This window comes from Mustela nigripes, chromosome 1 (assembly GCF_022355385.1).
Source record: "Mustela nigripes isolate SB6536 chromosome 1, MUSNIG.SB6536, whole genome shotgun sequence".
Lineage (NCBI taxonomy): Eukaryota > Metazoa > Chordata > Mammalia > Carnivora > Mustelidae > Mustela > Mustela nigripes.
Window position 1 is genome coordinate 219473923 of NC_081557.1, and position 20937 is coordinate 219494859.

Consider the following 20937-nt stretch of genomic DNA (forward strand, 5'->3'; position numbering starts at 1 on the left):
GAATTGCTTAAGTTTCTCTCTCCCTCTCCTCCAGCCTTGTCCCCCTCCCCTCCACTAAAATATATAAATAAAAATTTAAGTGACTTTTAGAAGACTCCAATCTACTTGAGATGTGACACTAACCCCCAAATCTGTTAATAATGCAGGACTAATGAGTAATTCAGTGCTAAACAACATGGAACAGACAACTTGTATATGAAAGTTCAAAAAGTAAGAAGGTCATTACATATCACACAGTGAAGACAGATCTAAGGGGCAGGTAAGAAATGTAACATTCACTCCCTGATCACTGTTAGCCACAGAAATAATATCTCTAGACAAGGAATATAATCTTCTGGTGGGCTTTGACTGTAGTTTCTGCAGTAATATGGTTGTGGAGGCATTCTTTCTTCTACAAATAATACCACTGATCCTCTCTCTCCCAGCTGCTTCCAACCTACCTTCCTTGGCTCCCCCTTACCAGCCTCTCTCTCTAATTCTTCAGAGGCACATATCTTAAAGGCTTACTGACTCCCCTGGGTTGCCCATTGTGCTTGCCTCTTGGCCAAAATCGCATGAAACAGTTCCCCTCTGCTTTTCAAAATCTTAGCACATGTTGGTGTGCTGAATTGACTGTCTTGCATTTATTGGCTCTACTGACAGGGTAACATAGGACAGGAAGGAATCACGAAGAAATAGTTTATAAAACCAAAAGGCTCAGCCTTTAATAACCACTTAATAAATGTTAGTTGAATGAATAAATGGCAATTACAGTTATTGAAAACAAATAAAATCAAAGGCAAAAGGGTTTAAAAATTGCAGTCATTTATCCAAGTTACTTTCTATTTATTCCTAATTACTAGGCAGCACAACGATGATGAGGTATCCAATTACCTTTGGGGAAATTCAATCTGAAACAAACAAACAAAGTGAAAACAAAAACAGAACATCCTAGAGACACCAGATCAGTAATAATGATAAGTTACCATTTGCTGGATGCTTCACAATACTGGAAATAAATGGAGGAATATCCCTATTTCATAGATGGACTGACCCAACTCAGAGCAGCTGGGTGACTTTCACAACTGTATGATCAGGAACAAGGCTGAGATGCCAACAGGAGCCTCCCACCCCTTCCCCTGGGTATACCCTTGCCCTCCAGAAGCACAGCTGGGCTCTGAGCAGAGAGAACAGCTCTCCTGGAACACATTTTCAGAACACTTTTTTTTCATTTTTAATGTAATATATTTATGTTATGGTCATTGAGACCGTGATAAAAAGACATTAGAGGAAGCAAAACAGAGCCCGAGAGTGAGCCAGACTCGAGACACAGAATGGAGGGTGTCAAATGATGGAATGTTTTATATGAGGTTACTCCCCCAACTTGGTGAAGTTCTTTCTCCTCTCCCTACCCCCGGCCACCCATTCAGTTTTCTCGAACTCACTTGCCTCTGAAAATCATGATTATTGCCCCTCCTCAGCTACTCGGAAATGTGGATCTCCTTCACGGTCCCAAGCATGCACCTTTAAAAAATTAAACATAGATCCCAAATAGAAAACATTTTGAGACATCCTGATGTTACTGCGGTATCTCTATCAGACAGGAGAAATGGATAGTGTTAGGCATACAGCCATCCATTGCAGATGCTTGATAAAGACTGGTTTGTTTATCAGATTGTTTAGCATATACTGCAGAAAATATATCAGAGCTGATTTCTATCACGGACAGCTGGACTTTGCTTTCTTCCACAAGTAAGGGCACCTCCTCAGCTCTTGGCCTCTCCCCACCAACCCACCATTGTATCCCCAAGCTGAAAAGTGAAGTTAGAAAGAAAATATAGTTTATCAAAGATAATTCACCATCATACCCAGCATACACCATCCATAGCCACGTTGTCCTGGTTATAATTCTATCTTGCTATATAAAAAATATTGCATTGTTTTCTTGTGCCTTAATCTGACTGATTATGGTGATATCTGCTCTGAAAACAATCAATTTGTTTAAAGGTGTAGGTTCATTTTCCTTATAAGGTTTAAGAAACACACAGAGAAATTCTGGACCAAAGCTATGTGGACAAAATAAAAGATAAACAAGGATGGTGAAAGATGTGGTAGAATGACAGAAATCTTACGAGTCACCCAGGGATATGATTAGCTGCTTCATGCCACTTCCAGTATCTTCTGAAGGGAAGCAACACAACCAATGTTAATCATTTTTAAAAAATGAAGCCTAGTCAGTGGTAATACCTATGATGGGTTAAAATAAAATAATAAATACGGCCATGAGCATATTTCTCCTACTTGGAGTGGGTTTTCCAACTAGCTTCTGGAATGGGATTAGCTGGTGGAAACACTAACAATAAATCTGAAGGTTAGAAGGAAGGAGAGGCCAACAACTATTTTCCCTCTGGAGTTTTTTACTTTTATATCTCCATAGGTTGGCCATGTCCCAGGACTAAAGGCCACATCTATCAAGCAGCCATCTGCATAGTCTCCCTCTCCAGGCTCCAGAGAGGGGTCCCTCCCTCGGCCCCTCCGTGGTCTGCTGTTACTAGCTTCAGAATACACATCACCTCTGTTGATTCCCTTGCACCCTGCCCACATACACAGACACTCTATTAAATTCTTTTCTTGACTCTGAGATCTCGTCTCAGGAACATAGCTATTACATGTCACAATCAAGGTACAATGTCCTTAGCAGTCTTGGTCTCATGGTATGAAACTTCAGTATTTCTTTAAGGACTTAAAGGAAGTGTTGATGACTAACTGCTGAAGTTTCTGGTAAGAAATCTCTGATTATCTCAACCAACAGGGACAAATACAGCTCCTTCTATGGATATCAGCTCTTCCCTTTAGACGGTATGCAACATATGGATTACTTTTGTCTATCAGCAACAAATGAGTTTTAAGAGTCTAGCACATCTAAGACTGAGATGGTATCACTGACTAGTTTGAAGTTCTCACAATGATAAAACATTCTTCTTTTAAAGTCTTCAAGCCCTATAAGTTTACCTCATATACTAATTATGTGGTAAGAAACATCAAAGGTCATTAAACACTAACATGAGATATTCTTCTGAAATGAAAGGGACAACCGGTATATATGTGCAAATGTAGGTGTTTTTTTTTTCCGTGAATCCAGGGATTCTCTACCTAGATTTGGCAACAACGGCAGAGTTTGAGGAGATGAGGCAAGATGCTGAATCCCTCAAAACATCCCTTCACTCCTGAATGAAAAGTTCAACTAATTAACAGAGGCCAAAATAATTCTTCCAATGAAGTTTAAAATGCATACTCTGTTGGGAAAAGCAGTACAATAGCATATATTCCTTGAAAGTCAAGTATAAACATCATCCTTCTTTGCTTTCTTCTTACCTGAGGGCAGGTTTCAATAGAAGCACCAAAAAACTGAGTATATCACGGCAAAACTTTCTGCGCATTTCAATAATCTAAATTTTACATAGTGCTTTAAGGACTATAATCTCACTTGATAGCAAAATTTGAAGGAATTAAAAAATAAAAATTTAATCAAGAACAGCATAAATTCAGAGCTGGCAGGCCAAGGGAAGGGTAACTGCTTATTCATTTGTCACGTGGCAGCCCCACATGAACTGGGATATGGAAACACCTGTCATGTTTTGCCAGGATTAAATTTGAGCTGTGTGAATTTTTAAATATGGGAGGTCTTTGGGAATACATCCTTTGCAAGAGATGTATCTTCCCAGTGTTCAAATGTGGCGGTGATGGGGACAGAAGAGAAGGTCAGAGGAGATTGAAGACTTGATCTTGTGATTTGTAATCAGGAGGAAGAAAGAAGGGAAAGGCAAAAAGAAGTAGATACAGCCAGACAGGCTTTCTTAATTCTCCGATTTCGCTACAACACACCCTTTCTTTTCTCTTCACACTTTAAAAATGTAATATAAAAATATCTTAATCTTTATGTCACTAGCCTTGTGGATGGCCTGATTCACAGTAACTTCAACAATGACTGTAAGGCTGGAAACGATGCAAACTTGCAAAATAAATGTGGCTCGTTTGTGCACATTCTCTCTTTCAATCTAAAATTTCCTACTTGATGAAGTGATGAATGCTAACCTCATGCATTTAATACTATGACAACATTAAATTTGAAATACTTTAATCCACAAGTTAAATAGTAATTCAATGGCTAACAGGATATTTTGATTTAAATTCCTTTTGTTTCCCTTAGGTGGAAAGTTGAACTTGGCCACACCTATATAACTGGCTTCTTTTTTTTTTTTTTTTTTAACTTTATTTTTTCAGTGTTCCAAGATTCATTGTTTAGACACCACACCCAGTGCTCCATGCAATACGTGCCCTCCTTAATACCCACCACCAGGCTCACCCAGCCCCCACTCCTCTCCCCTCCAAAATTCTCAGTTTGTTTCTCAGAGTCCACAGTCTCTCATGATTCATCTCCACCTCCAATTCTTGAAGCCTGAAAGAGAGCCCCAGGAAATATCCACCTGAGACATTTGTTTGGGGGCACACTGGCTAATAAGAACATGACTTCAGATCTTGATTTTTTAAGAAAACTATGTACAGAGAATTGATAAGTGTCTAAACACCCACCAAATAAGTACTATAAAACATTCCAATACTAAATTTCACACATAAAGAGGAAACAGGTGAAAATCTTGTATCTGTAATATCATTCAACCTTTCTTCATGGGTCAACATTTATAGGACAGGCAATACTATGGGCTTCTATGGTACACAAATTGCCTATCAAATTGCCCACTCAAATTAGCAGTGTCACATTACAATCCTCACAAATCGTTTCCATTTATTTAGATGTATAAGGATATATTGGTTATCATGAGCCACATCTAGAATTGGGCATAAAATGGTACATGAAGATGCAGGTCTCAAATCAATAAAGAATTAGGATAGTTAATAGTGAATTGTACCTCACTACACTGAACATGCCACTGACATGTAATATTTGCTTATTGGATTTCTGACAAATATTATATATAACAAAGGATCTTTAAAAATCCTTTTATTTTCATGATAAGTAAAGCCAAATATACGTGTTTGTAAAACCTACTCTTTGAAGAGTGATTTGTTGTGATAAAAATATGTAAAATGTTCCTGGTTAAAAAAAATTATTTTATCTGGACAAATCTTTACCACTGAATTTGTATTCTCTATTACAAAGATTATCTTAGATGAATTAACAGCTAAATTATTTATTTATAAGCAGTCATAGGCATTGTCAAAACTTATGTGAAAAGCTCTCAGAAAAGGAAGGGGCTTTCCTCTAACTTGTGATAACACCAATAAAACACATCAAAGGAGAGTTTGTATCCATGAAAATTTCTTTGTACTTAAAATTTTCTGTGTTTGTGTAAAGGCATGGATATTTTGGATATCAAATGAAAGGCAATTACCAACAATACAGAGTATGTATTGGGAAATTAACCTGTTTTCAAATGTAAAACATCACTGTTTCCTCAGATCACATCTTTAATTGAAAAAGAGAGAATAAAGAGCTTGATGGTAAAATGAAAAAAAGAAATCATGCAAGGCTCTCTAGTATTGTTTTAAATTTTTGATAACTACAAAGATATATGCTGATTGTTCAGGATACAATTAGCAAATGCTTGCATATCCAACCTTAAAGCAAATTTTTTAAACTAATTCAACTCTGCTTCCTACTTCTTCATTAATTACTAGCCAAGGGACTTGAAAGTGTCCTAATGAATTTTACATTAGATACTGCAACATGAACAGTGTATATTATCACAGCATCTAGTAAGTGCATAAATTGGCTTTTCCAAGTTGCATTTTCCGTGGTTGTAAAGATTCCAGCTAGATCTTACAATGTTTAATATTAGAGCCTGAGCCGAAAAGATTTTTACAAGAAACAAGTTACTGTAATCACATTTCTCAAGCCATAAATCTATCTCACTACTGTATAATAATCTGTCATATTTCTCAAAGTTCTTGGTATTTTTTTTTTTTTCATTTTGTGGCTCAGAAAGAGGAGAAGGTGTCCCACCTATATTGATTTCTAAATATGCATTAAATAGGACTGGAAAAATTGCTGCTATGTCAGTTTTCCATAAATTTCATATTATAAATTGCCATCCAGTTCTTGGACACCCACTGTATTTCAGATTCAATATTTATGGTTTACGACTTCACAACCATTTACCATCTTCATAAAATTCCTTGAAAATGAAAGTTTAAGAAAACTAGACATGGACTGAGCAAAAAAGGCAGAACACTACCCCTAAATCCAGTAAGAAACAGGTAAAACCTTAAAATTGCCTTATCAAAGAGGAAAATACAGACTACCATGGAAACCTCACAGAAAGCTTTCTTTTATAAAATATTTCTCTAACTTGATAGCACGATAAAAGAGCACTGTCCAATGAGACACGCTGTCACAAACAGCACACCATCCTTAATGGAAAGTTTAAAGCCAATGTCATATTGATACTACTGATCACATTGACACGATAAAGCGGTCATACTGATGGGACCATGTATTAGTAATCGGAGTATAAAAAAACTGGGTGGAAAATACAACAGAGCTCAAAGTTAACAAAAGTCAGGTATAGACTCCCAGTTGTTACTCTTAAAAGCATCAGAAGTCACCACAATTTGCCCTACTTAAAGACAGCAGCTGATAACAATCCCAATGATGTTTATTAATACTTAATGCTCCCAGAAATTGATTTTCAGAGTTATTCTTTCAAAAGTTTTTTACCTTATCAGGGTGTCGACAGAATCATACATGTAATTCTGCTGTTAATCATAAAGAGTTTATTTCCTAGAGCAAATGTTGCTCACATTCATCTCTCAATCTCTGCATCACGTGTAGGTTTACATGCGGTCCTTCTAGTTACTTAAAACAAATACGCACTGAAAAAGCAAACCTAACAATAGTGCTTCATTGGCCAATATCAAATGGTAGCATGATATCAAGCAACTTTGTCTCTCAGAAGTTTGATGGTCCATTAAAAATGCCTCTTGTCAGAGTCAAAGTAGTCTGGGTCCCACCTGTCACTACCTTAATGATGGCACTGCCTAGCAATTTCACGGGCAGCAAAACTACTGGTTTGGACTCATAATTCTGGAACATCTTAAAAATATTTTTTGCTATCAACACTTAGATTTAAATAGAGTTTCCATTTCAATCGTGCAAATTTCTAAATATTAAAATAACTGCAATGAAACAAACACCAAGCCTCTCATGGACATTATACTCTTAAGCTGTTTTTACATTTTGCTCACATTTTGCCAGAAACTGAGAAATTCAAAAGAAATGGCCTTAACTCTTTCATGACCCCAGCTCTGTGATCAACTACTAGAAATCATCTATGCATTATAATAATCCAAGAGTTCTAGAGAATTTCTAAATACCTGCAAGAGGATAACAGATAAGTGATTTTCCAACAATCTGCAGCAAAGCAGGAGAGAGAAGGAAACCCCTCACACAAGCATGCATTTAAAAAAAAAAAAAATCTTTCTAGTCTGCAGACACGGCTTCCTGAGATTGAGGCACATTTAACAGCAACACTGCCAAAAAGACACAAAAGATACATCCACAGAATCCAGTTCTCGCCCCAAATTAGAGCTGCACTGCACACATTTTTAGAAACGTGAATCTCAGCAAACACAATTGTATTTTATTGACAACATTAAAAATAAACACAACAAAGAAATAGTGAGCCTTTCCTACTCCGTTTCATTCTCATGCTCTACCAGCCTCTTTTATTTAAAAAAAAAAAAAAAAAAAAAGTCATTACCTGTATGAAGAGAACCTGTTAATAGTCTGAGAAGGTACTGGGCAAATTTCAGTATTTCACGTTTACACCGCTTTCTACAGCCACTCATCTTAAGCAACAAGGTATTCCTCTGGTGAGAGCCAGAAGTCTTTGCCAATTAAAAAAAAAAAAAAAGAAGAAGAAAAAAAAAAGACAATCTCTGAGGGGAAACTTCTGTCTCAGTTTATGTCACAGGCTGCCTTACAACTCCTGTGGAATTAGCTGGGAGTGTCTGAATCAGAAATTCCTTTAAAAAGCTAGAGAAGCCGGATACGGATAGAACAGTAACAGGGTGGGGGAAAAGGGTTGCTTCTCAGGATGGTCACCAAGTTCTTCTGTGGCAATAGATTGGCTGCCGGCTCCCACTTGTAGTAACCCACTGTGGTTCAGCTCAGCAGCCCCTCTCCAGGAGCAATTGCAACCTCACGGACCATTCACAGGGAGGCGGGGACTGTGATGCCAGCTCATCAATGAATCAGCATGTAAGCAGGTGAGGGGACAGATGACAGGTCACTGGGGCTGAAACCCTTTGGGCACCAATAAAAAAAGAGACTGCTAATGCAATCAAGCCTGCAGGGAAAGAATATCAGGGTCTAAAGCTATACAAAATGATTCTTACTACCTCCCCCAAAAGGAAGTATAATAGCATGCTGTTCAAGGTCAGACATCAGACAATTCCCTGATACAGTGTTAATCAGATTCAAAAAGCCTAAACGGTAAAAAAGGCACATCTGAGGAGCTGACCCTGATTCTAAACAAACAGAGATGAAGATTTACCAACAAATGGAGTCAAGGCTGTTTTGTCACAGATAAATACATTCTATTTCATAGGCACAGAGGTGGAAAAGAAGCTGTTTCCTAAATTTGGATAGGTTTTCGGCACTGTCCAGGTTCAAGTAATTTGGAAATTAAAAATAAAATAAAATAAAATAAAATAAAAAATCGGTTTCGTTCAAAATACAGTAGCCTGGAAACCACAACTTTTAAGCCCCAGTACTTTGCCTCCAGGCAACTGAGCTCCAAAACTAATTTCCTGCACTAACCTAAGAGAAAGAGCTGACTCAGTTTCTCCATATTTCTAAAAGGCAAAGTGCAACTTGCTAGCTTCCTACCGACCGGCTTATTTTGAATTAATGGTGAGAACAAGTGGGAGAGTTTGCAGTTTTCACAAAGTATTCTTCCATTCAAGGCAGGTTGTAGAGGTAGGAAGTGAAATGAAAGCCAGAAAACTATAGGCTCATCGTCTTTGAAGGTACAGAGCTTTTATTGTTTTTATTCTTGAGAGCCTAGGGCAGTTTCTAGGATTTGTCTATGCTCTAGTTTATATTCCCAGGGTGTTTATTTGTTTCTGCTTGTTTTGTATAAATATAAATATTATCTCTATGAGATTTAATATACATAGAATGTGCATCCTCTGTGTTCAAATACCTAGACAAGTCTTTTTTGTTATTTTTTTCCCTGACAGGTGTAACAATCCTAGATGAAACTAATATTTTCCATATTTTCCAATATGTTCTTTTATAATAAAGAAAGAAGTACTCCTAGAATCATAAACTTAAACAGACTGAGGAGTAACTCACTCTTTCTAGAATGTTCCCTCATTCCCAGACACTACAGCATAACCATTTGAATGGGATAATGAAACATTCTTTCTAGGAATTTTTAAAACATCTACTAAAAGTGTCTCAGATAAAAACAATTTCACACACAAAGTTTAACAACATTAATTTTGAAGTCCTTGCTCATACATATTTGCAGGAATAATGAAGTCAAGTTTGAAACAGGCAGAAGAAACACCATTGTAGTTCCATAGTTGGACTAATTACTCTAAAGCCGCATTTTCTTATTTATAAAATGGGGACTTAGATAATATATTTGTTTGTTGAAGAGTAAAATAAGATATGACAGAGATGACATTAAGTCCAACACTTTCATTCATTTATGTAGAAATGATGTACTGAGCATCCATCATATTCCATGTGTGGTTCTAGGGCTGGAATAGAGCAGTAATGGAGAAAGACACACTCTGGCACTAGAACCATGTGTGGAACATAACGAGTGCTCAGTACATCATTTCTACTTATATTATATAGTATTCATGGCACTGAGACCTCAGTATAAAAATTTTAGCGAAAAAAAAAAAAAAGGAAAGAAAAGAAAATATCACATGTGGGTAAGAGCTAGGGAGATTATGAAGCTAGATTGGTAGAATAGAACGTGAGAGGTCAGGAGAGGCCTCTCTCATAAAAGACAAGGAGCCAATGATCAACCATGAAATGCTTAGGGGTAGGAAGACAACAAGTGAAGTGAAGTTTGTACAAAGACCCCAAGCTGGCAAAGATTTCAGTATCCTAAAGGAACAGAAAGAGGGAATGGTCACTGAAATATATTGAGCCCAGAGAGACTTATAAAAGAATATTTCATGTAGACAGACAGGGCTACTAGACAGGGTCTACAAGTATGTAGGGCCATAGAGCCAGGGTAAGGAGTTTGGATCTAGTCTATATGGGCGGGAAGGTCATTCCTGGAACTCAGAAAATTGTATGATCCCATCTGCTACACAAAGGATGAACTGTAGGGCCTTAAGAGTAGAAGAAGGAACACCTATGAGGAGCATTACAATAGTAGCATGGCCTAGGTAGGAAAGGAGAGAAAATACCAAGGAATCTACAACAACAACAACAAAACTCCTAGAATTAATTAGTGAGTTTAGCAAGGTCATAGGACACTAGCTAAACACTGAATCATACTACTGAAAAATCAATTGTACTAGCAAAAAAATCTATGGACACTGAAATTTTAAAAACAATGCCATTGATAATTGCTCAAAAAATGAATATTTAGGTATAAACCTAACAAATAATGTGTAAAATTTGTATTCTGAAAATGATAAAAACTCAGATACAAAAATAAAAAAATATTTAAATAAATGGAGAGACATAGTATGTTCATATACTGGGAGACTCAATTTAGTAAAGATGCCAATTCTCCCCAAACTGATATCCAGGTTTAATGTAAGTCCAAAAATTTCAATCTTAAAATCACAATCATTTATGATTCACAGACCTGTACCCCTGGGGATAAAAATATATGTTTATCAAAAATAAAAAATTAAAAAAAAAAATCACAATCAGATTTTTTAAAATATAGACAAGATTGTGTGTGTGTGTGTGTGTGTGTGTGTGTGTAAAAGGACAGAAGAACCTGAATAGCTAAAATGATTTTGAAAAGTAGAGTAAGTCTTGAAATCATTCTACCTGATTTCAAGAGGTATATAGCTAAGTAATCAAGACTGTGTGCTAATGGTAGAGAGATGGACACATAGTTGAATGGAAAAGATGGAAAGCCTAGAAATAGATCCACGCAATTATGCACAAGTGATTTTTGACAAAAAAATGCCAAGATCAAGTCAATGAAGGAAACAGCCCTTCAACAAATACAAGCCTACAATTAGACATCTTCAAGCAAAAAGTGAACTTTAACCAAGGTCTCATATTTTATATAAATATTAGCGCTCACTAAATCACATACTTAAATGTAAAACTATACAAGTTTAAAGGGGAAAATAGGAGAAATTTTTCAAGATATTGAGCCAGATTTCTAAGACTTCACACCCATGGTATTATTTATAAAAAGCAGAAAATGAGGGGTGCCTGGAGGGGCTCAGAGACTGAAGTGTCTGCCTTCAACCCAGGTCATGATATGAGGTTTCTGGTATCATGTCAGGCTCTCTGCTCAGTGGGGAGCATGATTCTCCCTCTCCCTCTGCCAGCTGATCTTCCTGCTTGTGCTCTCTATCAAATAAGTAAAGGATTTTTCTTTTTTTAAGCAGAAAATGGTAAGTTGAATGTCATCAAATTTAAAAACTCACTCATCAAAGACCCTGCTGAAAAAATGAAAAGATAAGCTATGGGATGGGCACAAATATTTGCAAACCACACATCTGATAAAGGACTAATATCTAGAATATATGAGCTTTCAGAACTCAACAGTAAAAAGCACAAATCCAAGTGAACAGGAACAAAAGACAGAGACATTTCATGGAAAAAGGATATAGAGATGGACCCCGAATTACCATTCTTTGATTTTACAATGGTGCAAAGTGATTTGTACCCAGCAAAAACTCTACTTCAAAATTTGACCTTTGATCTGGGCCAATGACATGTAGTGAAACACTCCCTTGTGATACTGGGCAGCCACAGCTCCCAGTTAGCCACACAATCACTGTTGTAAGCAACCAATACACTTAAATAACTATTCCATATCCATAGAGCCATCTTGTTTCTCATGTCCAATACCATGTTCGATAAACTGCATGATACGGTCAACACTTTACTCTAAAAAGAGTACACTAGGGTACACTATTATACACCAGTTGAACGCTAATGTAAGTACTCTGAGCAAGTTTAAGGCAGGCTAGGCTAAGCTAGAATGTTCAGCAAGTTAGATATAGTAAATGCATTTTTTACTTACCATATTTTCAACTTACAATGGGATAGAACCCACCATAGGTTGAGGAAGATCCATACAAAGGGCATATAAGCAAGTGCAAAGATTTTCAATCTCCTTAGTCACTACTGACATGCAAAATAGAACTATAATGTGGCATCATGGCACATCTACCACAATAGGTAAAATTAAAAATTAGTGCTAAGACAAGGCTGGCAAACAGGCAGAGAAACTGGATCTTTCACATATTGCTGGTAGAAATGAAAAATGGTATAGCCATTCTGAAGAACATTCTGATAGTTCTTTAAAATTCTAAAAATATACCAACCATATAACTCAGCAATTGCACTCCTGTGCATTTACCCCAAGGAAATGAAAATCTATACTCAGGCAAAATCTCTGATGTAAATCCTTACAGTATTTCTACTTATAATACCCTAAACCGGAAACAACCTAGATGCCCTTCAAGAGGCAAATGACAAAAATCCAGGATGCTTCCATTCTGTGGAATACTACACAGCAGTAAAATGAACCTCTTACATACACAGCTTGGATGAATCTCAAGGGAATTATGCTGAGTGAAAAAAGCCTACCTTAAAAGGTTACATACTGCATGATTCCATTTATGTAACATTCCTGAAATGACAAAATTATAGAGGGAGGCCAGATTAGTGGACACCAAGGATTAGATAATAGTAAGGGAACACACGGAAGTAGATGTAGCTATGAAAGAGCAATATGATAGAAATGTTCCCTATTCTGACTGTATCATTGTCAATATTCTAGTTGTGATATCCTATTATGGTTTCCAAAAGATGTTATCACTGGAGGAAATTGGATGCTTTACCTTGGGATCTCTGGGTAATTTCTTACAATTGCATGTGCATCTACATATCTCAAAAGAAAAGTTTACTTCAAAATTAAATAAATAAAAATTTTCATAAAGACCATTCTTGCATCTACTAGGCATTACTCTTTTACTTTAATTTACTGTTCTGAATATACACAAGTAAACCAAACAGACAAAACCAGTGATTCACAGAACTTATAATGGGGAAAAAGAGTCAATAAAATGTGGCAAGAATGGGCTATGCTGAATGGAGGGAGGGGACAGCAGTGGTGGTAAATCAGGGTCATCGGGAAACTCTTCACTGAGGTGACATTTAAGCAAAGATTTGAAGGAGGTGCGAGCATGAGCCATATGGACACCTCGAGTACATGCATGGGTATCATCTTTCTATAGCTCCTGGACAGCCTGTCAATATTCTTTTTTTTTTTAAAGATTTTATTTATTTATTTGACAGAGAGAGATCACAAGTAGGCAGAGAGGCAGGCAGAGAGAGAGAGAGAGAGGAGGAAGCAGGCTCCCCGCCGAGCAGAGAGCCCTATGCGGGACTCGATCCCAGGACCCTGAGATCATGACCTGAGCCGAAGGCAGCGGCTTAACCCACTGAGCTACCCAGGCGCCCAGCCTGTCAAAATTCTGCTGTTCATTCTGTTGGGGGAACTTTCTTGAAATCAGCCCTCTATAAAGTTTCAATTTTGATGTGGAAGCCGAGAGCCTCAACATGACCAATCTTTCTCTAGAGAACATAATCACAAATCACTGATTTTTGTTGGGGAGCCCATTCCCTATATCTATTTATTGTTGGGAGGTGTGTAGGAGAAATATTGTTGCCTAAAGCTATCTTTAGGAAAACAAAACAAAATTAAGACAATAAATAGAAAAGGCTACAGAGTATTAGAAAATAAAAAAGAAAAATGCCCTTAATTATCAGCGAATTTGACTAGTATCGTCATTACCTCCAATAATATCAATAATCAAAGTTACAAGGTCAAAAATAACAAATGTCCTTAATGTTTCAGAAATGCTTGTCGAATGCCACTGTCATTCACAGAGAAATGTGAGTGAACTTTACAGCAGCTCACAAAGGCTCAAAGGTTTTACAGAGGAACAAACTACTTAGCACTTCAGTACATGGTACAGAGGCTGCTAACATTTCTTGCAGTAAAGTTACAGCTAAATTTAATGTAAAGACAAACTGGCATACCATGTGGTATGAACCAAAGGTTCTATGAGGGATGATTCCACAAGCAACCACTAGTCTTGTTAAGTAAGTTACTGAGGAACATGAAAGTGCAGGTTTCTTTTAAGATGTATTTCTCCTCATTGCATTTTGGATGATTTTTTTTTTTTTTAACCACATCTTTTTGAGAAGTCCAAGTAAAGCAAGTCTTAAATACGCTTGGGTCACCTTTTGCTCCTTAAAATGGAAAAATAAGCAGGACAGATTGATTAAGGGAAGAGGGTTGGCTTTCCTTCAAGGAAGACAGAGCTCAGTGATTGCCGAGAAGACTTGCCACAATAGAGTTTTCCCCCAAATTCTGTTCCTCTCAATAGATCTTGGTGTGTTCTGTGTGTCTCAGTGGGAATAGACATTGTTATGCTTTTCAGATTGTCACAAGTTGCAAAATTAAACATGTGCAGCTTAAAAATAGCTCACCATGGGGCTGCAGAGAGAAGCAGAGCAGAGCCTTGCGGCAAAGTCACAGGTTTTGAAAGTGGGTCTTGATAAAATATCAGACTAGCTAGCGTCCATTAGAGAGGAATGTCCCAATGCCAGGTCCATTATTATTCCAGAAACATCACTATTCACCTACTTCAATAAATAAGGAACATGCCAACATGCTCTTTTGTATCAAGTTTAGAAATAGCTTTGTGAATACAAAGCAAGTCAAACTTTAACTTACTGGCTCGAGAAGTCTCTCTCTTGTGTGTCTGGGTCTAAAGGAACCAAAAACCATCTAATCAACATTATAGATAATATCTAGATTAATGCAATTTTTCAGGTGTTCTACCATAGCTTAATGGCCTCATACAATGAGACCCAAACTATTGATCAAAAATGATGTATCATTATGCCTTCGGCTCAGGTCATGATCCCAGGATCCTGGGATTGAGTCCCACATGAGGCTTCTCGCTCAGTGGGAAGCCTGCTTAGCCCTCTCCCTCTCCCACTCGCCCTGCTTGTGTTCCCTCTCTTGCTGTCTCTCTGTCAAATAAATAAACAAACAACAAGCAAATAACATGTATCATTAATACAAATATTTACATGTGACTAGATCCATTACTACAAATTACAAGTGTTTTTGAAAAATAGGAGGGCTGAAGAAGTGAAATGTTTTCCAGAAGATGAAATTCTAGCTTTTTTTTTGCTTTATTTTAAAGAGGAAGAGTCACAGTTTTTCCAACAGGAGTGTTTAAAGATAAGTAAAAAGTGTTTATGACCTAAGCATATACTTTAGGGAAATGGTCCATTGGAAATATGTGCTAGCTAGAGCTGGGGGCTCCTTCAGTGGGGTTTCTCCCACCTGGGTCCCTATGTAAAAGCCTTATTATTATAGTTATGGGAGCTGGGAACAGATGCGTTTTGCTGATGGAGAGCCCCAAGAGTCAGAGTCAGATGAATGCATACTCCTTAAAAGAAAATAAAAATATATTGAAGAGTCTTACAAGTAGAGATAAGGCTGAGATTGTGGGTGTAGAAATGAGCTCTTGTGTCAGCATGTGGTACTTTGAAGGACGGCAAACATCAGAAGGAAAGATGCCACCTTCTAAGGCCCAGATTTATGCCCAGATTAAAAAAAAAAAAAAAGAGGACCTGGCATGTCCCAAGGCCCATTCTTCCACAGAATAAGGCTGAAAACTGTGTCCTGAAAGAATTTACATTAGCTTTTTTTCCTTATTTTCTTTGTGATTCATTATTATTTTTGTCACTTTTTGACAAGGCCTATAGAGTAAGGAACTGGTGTTCTAATTTAGTCCTAGAATTAAATAGCGAGTCATTTACTCAGACTCATTTTACTTGGGTATGAGGCAGCCTTGCAATCTCTTGTGGTTACTGACAGTATTAAAACAAGATCTTACAAAATATAGCAATTTTACAGTGTTCATATATATGTAGATATATATTTTTTTCCTTACTGAGATCCCTAGAACTTATCCATATCACTTTTATCTACACTCCTACCCTATTTTCTCCAATGTAGGGGCCTATTTACATAGGAACCACCTATTTACATCGGAACCACCCAGAATTCCTGTTTAATATACAGATTTCATGGTCCCCCACCTTCAACATAAAGACACAGAATCCAGGAGTATGTGGTAGAGAGTCTTAGAAATTTAGTATCTCCTGCATTCTCAAAAATCCAGAATTTTTATAATCTAAGACAATTACCTTTTTGGAACACAAAGCCAAGGAAAAGGCAAACTGAAATTTAAAGAAGATAAAATTATGGATCTATAAAGGTTCCAATAATCCATCAGACAGTTCAGTTGAAATCTACCTGCTGTTACTCTGAGGTTAGGATGTGGTATCAGTAAAGCAGCCCCAGGCTTCCATTTCAAAACAAAGCACAAATGTCAAGGAAACTCCATTTTCAATTATATCAAAGGCAATGGATAGAAAGGCTTAAAGCAATCAGTTGCTCATTTGGCTTCAGAAAAGCCATCAGCCACAAGCAGTCCTGTGGTGTCTATTGGACTCTAATGGGCACACATAGGCTTGGTGACACATCCTTTTTATACCATTTTCCCAGAATGGCCAGTGTATTTAAAAACAGGCCACATCCATGATTCAAACTTTAGCATCCAGCGCATGACTTTTCTTTCCTCCTCTACCACATTTTTGGAAGATCAGCCTTTCTTCTTTTTTTTTTTTTTAAATTTCTTTTCAGCGTAACAGTATTCATTGTTTTTGCACCACACCCAGTGCTCCATGCAATCTGTGCCCTCTTTAATATCCACCACCTGGAAGATCAGCCTTTCTATTTTGATTAGCATATTAACGATTTGGTTAATATAATTATGAGTCAGCCGAACTCCAACCAGTGAGGTTGGCTGGTCTGGTTTGTTTTGTAAGGGAGGGCCACAGGACTTTCCGCCTCCTTCTCTTGCAAAGTGAGATGTCAGAAAAGACAGTTTGAGGTCTGGAGTAACTAAATGAAGGGCAACATATAATCGAAAAAAATGGGAGGAAGTAATAAATATGTTAGCCTTCCTGTAATCCCCAACTAACATAAACAAATGCTGGGCTGATTTAGGACAGTCTTACCTGAGTTTCTATCACTTACCAGGCAGATGTCAGGAAGTAGGTTTCAGATAATGTTAGGGAACATACTGGGCATTTAGAAATGCTGATCTAGCATTCAGTACAAAGGTCAAGATTGAAGGTCACACTTAGAAGCCATCTGTGTAGAAGTGACAGTTATAGCTGAATATGGATGGAACCCCTGATGGAGAGAGAGGTGACCTACAAGGCTCTTGTCACACGGTCTCAGTAATAAATGGCTTTGCCCTACTTTTCATTCAAGACTGAACTGCCTTACACTACTTGTCATAAAACAGGTAGGTTTTTCAAAAGATGCAAATTTTAAACAGTCAAAGACGAGTTTAAAATCAAACACAAGAAAATAAAGACCTAATCTAAAGACTATAAGAAATAATGGTGACTACTGAAATATTCTTGATTTGTTCAACAACGACAACAAAAAGGAGTTCCTCCCTTACATAAACAGCTAAAAATATGAGATGCAATGGCATTCGGTGACCACAGAAACATAATTACTCAGTACTAGCTTACAACAGATTGTGATTCTTTTTAGTGTGAATAATTGCTTTTGCAAAGTTCCTGCTTAAGTTTCCATGGATGCTTTTATAACCAAACTATGGCCATGGTCAAATGCCTAAAAAGCAACGCTTATCCTAGTCCTGGAGATAATAATCACCTACAACTGAGCATGACAACCACTGGAGCTGCAGGGACAGGCCAATTTCAGATTCAGTGAGCATGTCACTATGGAAAACAAAGCAACGTAACACCATCCTCTTTGAACTATATACTCTTGCCTTGACTTAACATCAAGCAAAATATTAGATCACACTGAAAATGCTTCTTTCAGACTTTGCATCACAATCCTAGTTTCAGTTTTGACTAGCCGGAGGAAAAGAAAGTCTTTGACTCCTCTGTACCTTCTGCATGTCCTTGAGCATGCCTGAAGGATTCATTTCCAAACAGCAGTCTGAGGAGGAGCACACTGCACGGGCTCCCCTGGAAGCTGCCACCATACACCCATCTCATCAGAGCAATGTGATTAAATATTCAGGATCCTGCCACAGTGGGGCAGAGCAAAGTAATGTGGGGCTCTGACCTTCTCCAGGAAAATCAGTCAGGGAACAAATGCATGACAACGGGTGACACTATGCCCTATAACTGAAAACCACCGAATGCAGTTTTCATGTTATATGCTCACCAGTACAGTAAATGCACTATTAAACTCCCACTTCCCAAGTCATACTAAAAGCCTCCCTAGTAATACTAAAAGCCTCCCTTGCACGCTTGCAAACGCATATTCACACCCCTCCATAGCTGACCATCCACCCACTGTGAACTTCAGAGCCGACATGTCAGGAGTGGGAGGCCATGGGATGAGCGGACTAAGTCAGGCCTGCATTCTGGATCTTTCAAGGACCAACGTTGGTCAGATGGCTATAGGGGTCCATTTCCCATCTGTAAAATGAGGGCATTGGATTCAATAACTCCCGCCTTCTTTTCCAACTCAAAAAAAGTATAAATATCTACAAAAGGAGTTCTTTCTATATCTATTTTAAATAGCCACATACTGGTCCAGAATATGGACATGCTTTTGTCCATTCCTCACCAACAAGTACTTAGGATGTTTTCAGTTGTCCAGAAACCACAAACAATACTGCATGAACAACCCTATGCACACACCCTTAGGATGTGGAGCCTTTATTTCTAGAGGTGTGTGTATGAGAGGCATGTCTTCTACACACTGGTAAGTAAGAAAACAAGTTACTAAAACATGTGTATAGTCCAAATTTTTTTAAATAAAACTATGTTCTCTACCTGTGCATCTCTCCTGAGCAAAGAATGATAACCCAGTTCATTGGGGGAGAGAACAAACGGTATAAGAAAAAGGAAACTGAACAAAACATAAGCTCTTGTGACATAATGCTGACTTCTAATATATAAAACTATGAAATTTATGAAAATTATATTTCTATGAGAAATATGCATAGATTAAAGAAAAGCATTAATCTAATTAAGTGATGAGTAATTTAGGCCATTTTTTTTACTTGAATTCCTTGAGGTATTTTTATACTGCTTTTGAAAAAAGTAACACATAGACAAAAGGAAAAATAATGAATCTACAATGTGAACTTCCTTTAGAGGTTCTACGCCTGCAAAATGACAATGGTATCTATCTCATATTTTATGCTTTAAGGTCAGGGCGTCATTGTGAAAAATTTTGTTGAGTTATCTAATCTTTGAAAGAGACATTTTAGGTAGGCCTTTCTGTAATCCAAAAAGGATGGAGAAACTGAAACTGAGAAAGACTAACTCTCCTAAATTCAGGGGAGTATGAACTAATCCCATCTTAAATCTATTCTGCTTTGCCTGACCCTACAACACATGCTCCAAAGCATGGTGGAATGTGATAACCCACCTCTCTACTTCCTGGGAAGACGGAAAGATCCACGGGAGTCAGTCATTTGGGTTAGAACCCTGAATCTCCCCATTTTCTATTTAGGGTAGTCATTAAATCTATAACAGATAAACCCTAGGTTTAAAAATATTCAAAGCAAAAGTTAATATAATTGTTTAGAAAAATAATAACAGATATTATTGAACCATGCCATCTTTACCATGCTGAAACAATTTTAATGGATAATGTAATTTTATATATGAGCCTACAAACATCATTTGAGGAATTTTACAAGACAGAGCTTAACAAACTGAGCAGCATTTATTTATTTTACTGGGTTAGGTCTACTGTTGGCGCTGTAGGTTAGTTCCTTGGGTGTCAGTGAAACTGAAAAAAATTCTTGCCCCAATGATTCATCAGTCTGAGAAGTACATTTTCCATATTTTTAAATCATTTTTCCCTTTAGCAAAGCATTAATTATTTCATGAGCACTGGGGCACATTTTGAAGATCTACCCATGGTCTATGAGCTCATATGGATTTTTATTCTACTATAGCTCCTGAGATGTCTCGCATGTAGCCTACTCCCCAGATAAACTCTCCCCATTACTTTCTCCTGAGGTCTGCCTAGAATCTCCATTATATTTTGCTGCTGAAACACAGATACATTTCCATAAATGCTTGCTCTGGGACTCACAGCACAATAACCAGGGACAGCTGCTGTTGTGTAGGATTTAAGGGCATTTCTTTCTCTCTCTCCCACCCTCCCTTCCCCACTCCCTACCTCCCTCTTTCTTTCCCCCTTCCTTCCTTCCTTCCTTCCTTCCTTCCTTCCTTCCTTCCTTTCTTCCTTTTCTTCCTTTTCTTCCTAAAAAACTGGCCATAACAGCAATTACCCCACTTACTCTCCATTCTCTTCATTTCATAGCATTCCCGATTCAGGAGATAAGGTTGTAGGGGCCTTCCCTCAATCTCTGGACACCTTGGAAAGAACAAGATCAAAGCCATGGGCCGTCTGAGCTTCCCAGGCTAGCTCTCTCACTTAGGGTCTGTGATTTTGGTCAGATCACCTCAAAGTATCTAAGCCTCAGTTTAATCGTGTGTGAAGGGAACTACTGATGCCCGCTGAATATACCCACCCAATAAAATTCTTCGAGAACCAAATAAGGTCATATATATAAAACACACTAGAAAATATC

At 37.6% G+C, this 20937-nt stretch overlaps 1 protein-coding gene across 3 annotated transcripts in view; it reads right to left on the reverse strand.

The window, feature by feature from the left end:
- The window catches only part of KCNIP4 (potassium voltage-gated channel interacting protein 4), a 1175184-nt gene that overhangs the window by 887585 nt on the left and 266662 nt on the right, over nucleotides 1-20937 (reverse strand). Inside the window, exon 1 of one of the 3 annotated variants that reach the window (XM_059381710.1) lies at nucleotides 7761-8185. The exons of the other annotated variants lie outside the window; for them this stretch is intronic. Within the exon in view, the coding sequence (XP_059237693.1) occupies nucleotides 7761-7848 (88 nt within the window). The 5' untranslated portion in view covers nucleotides 7849-8185. Of the gene's footprint in view, nucleotides 1-7760; nucleotides 8186-20937 lie in introns of those variants that run through there. 3 annotated transcript variants of the gene reach the window in all.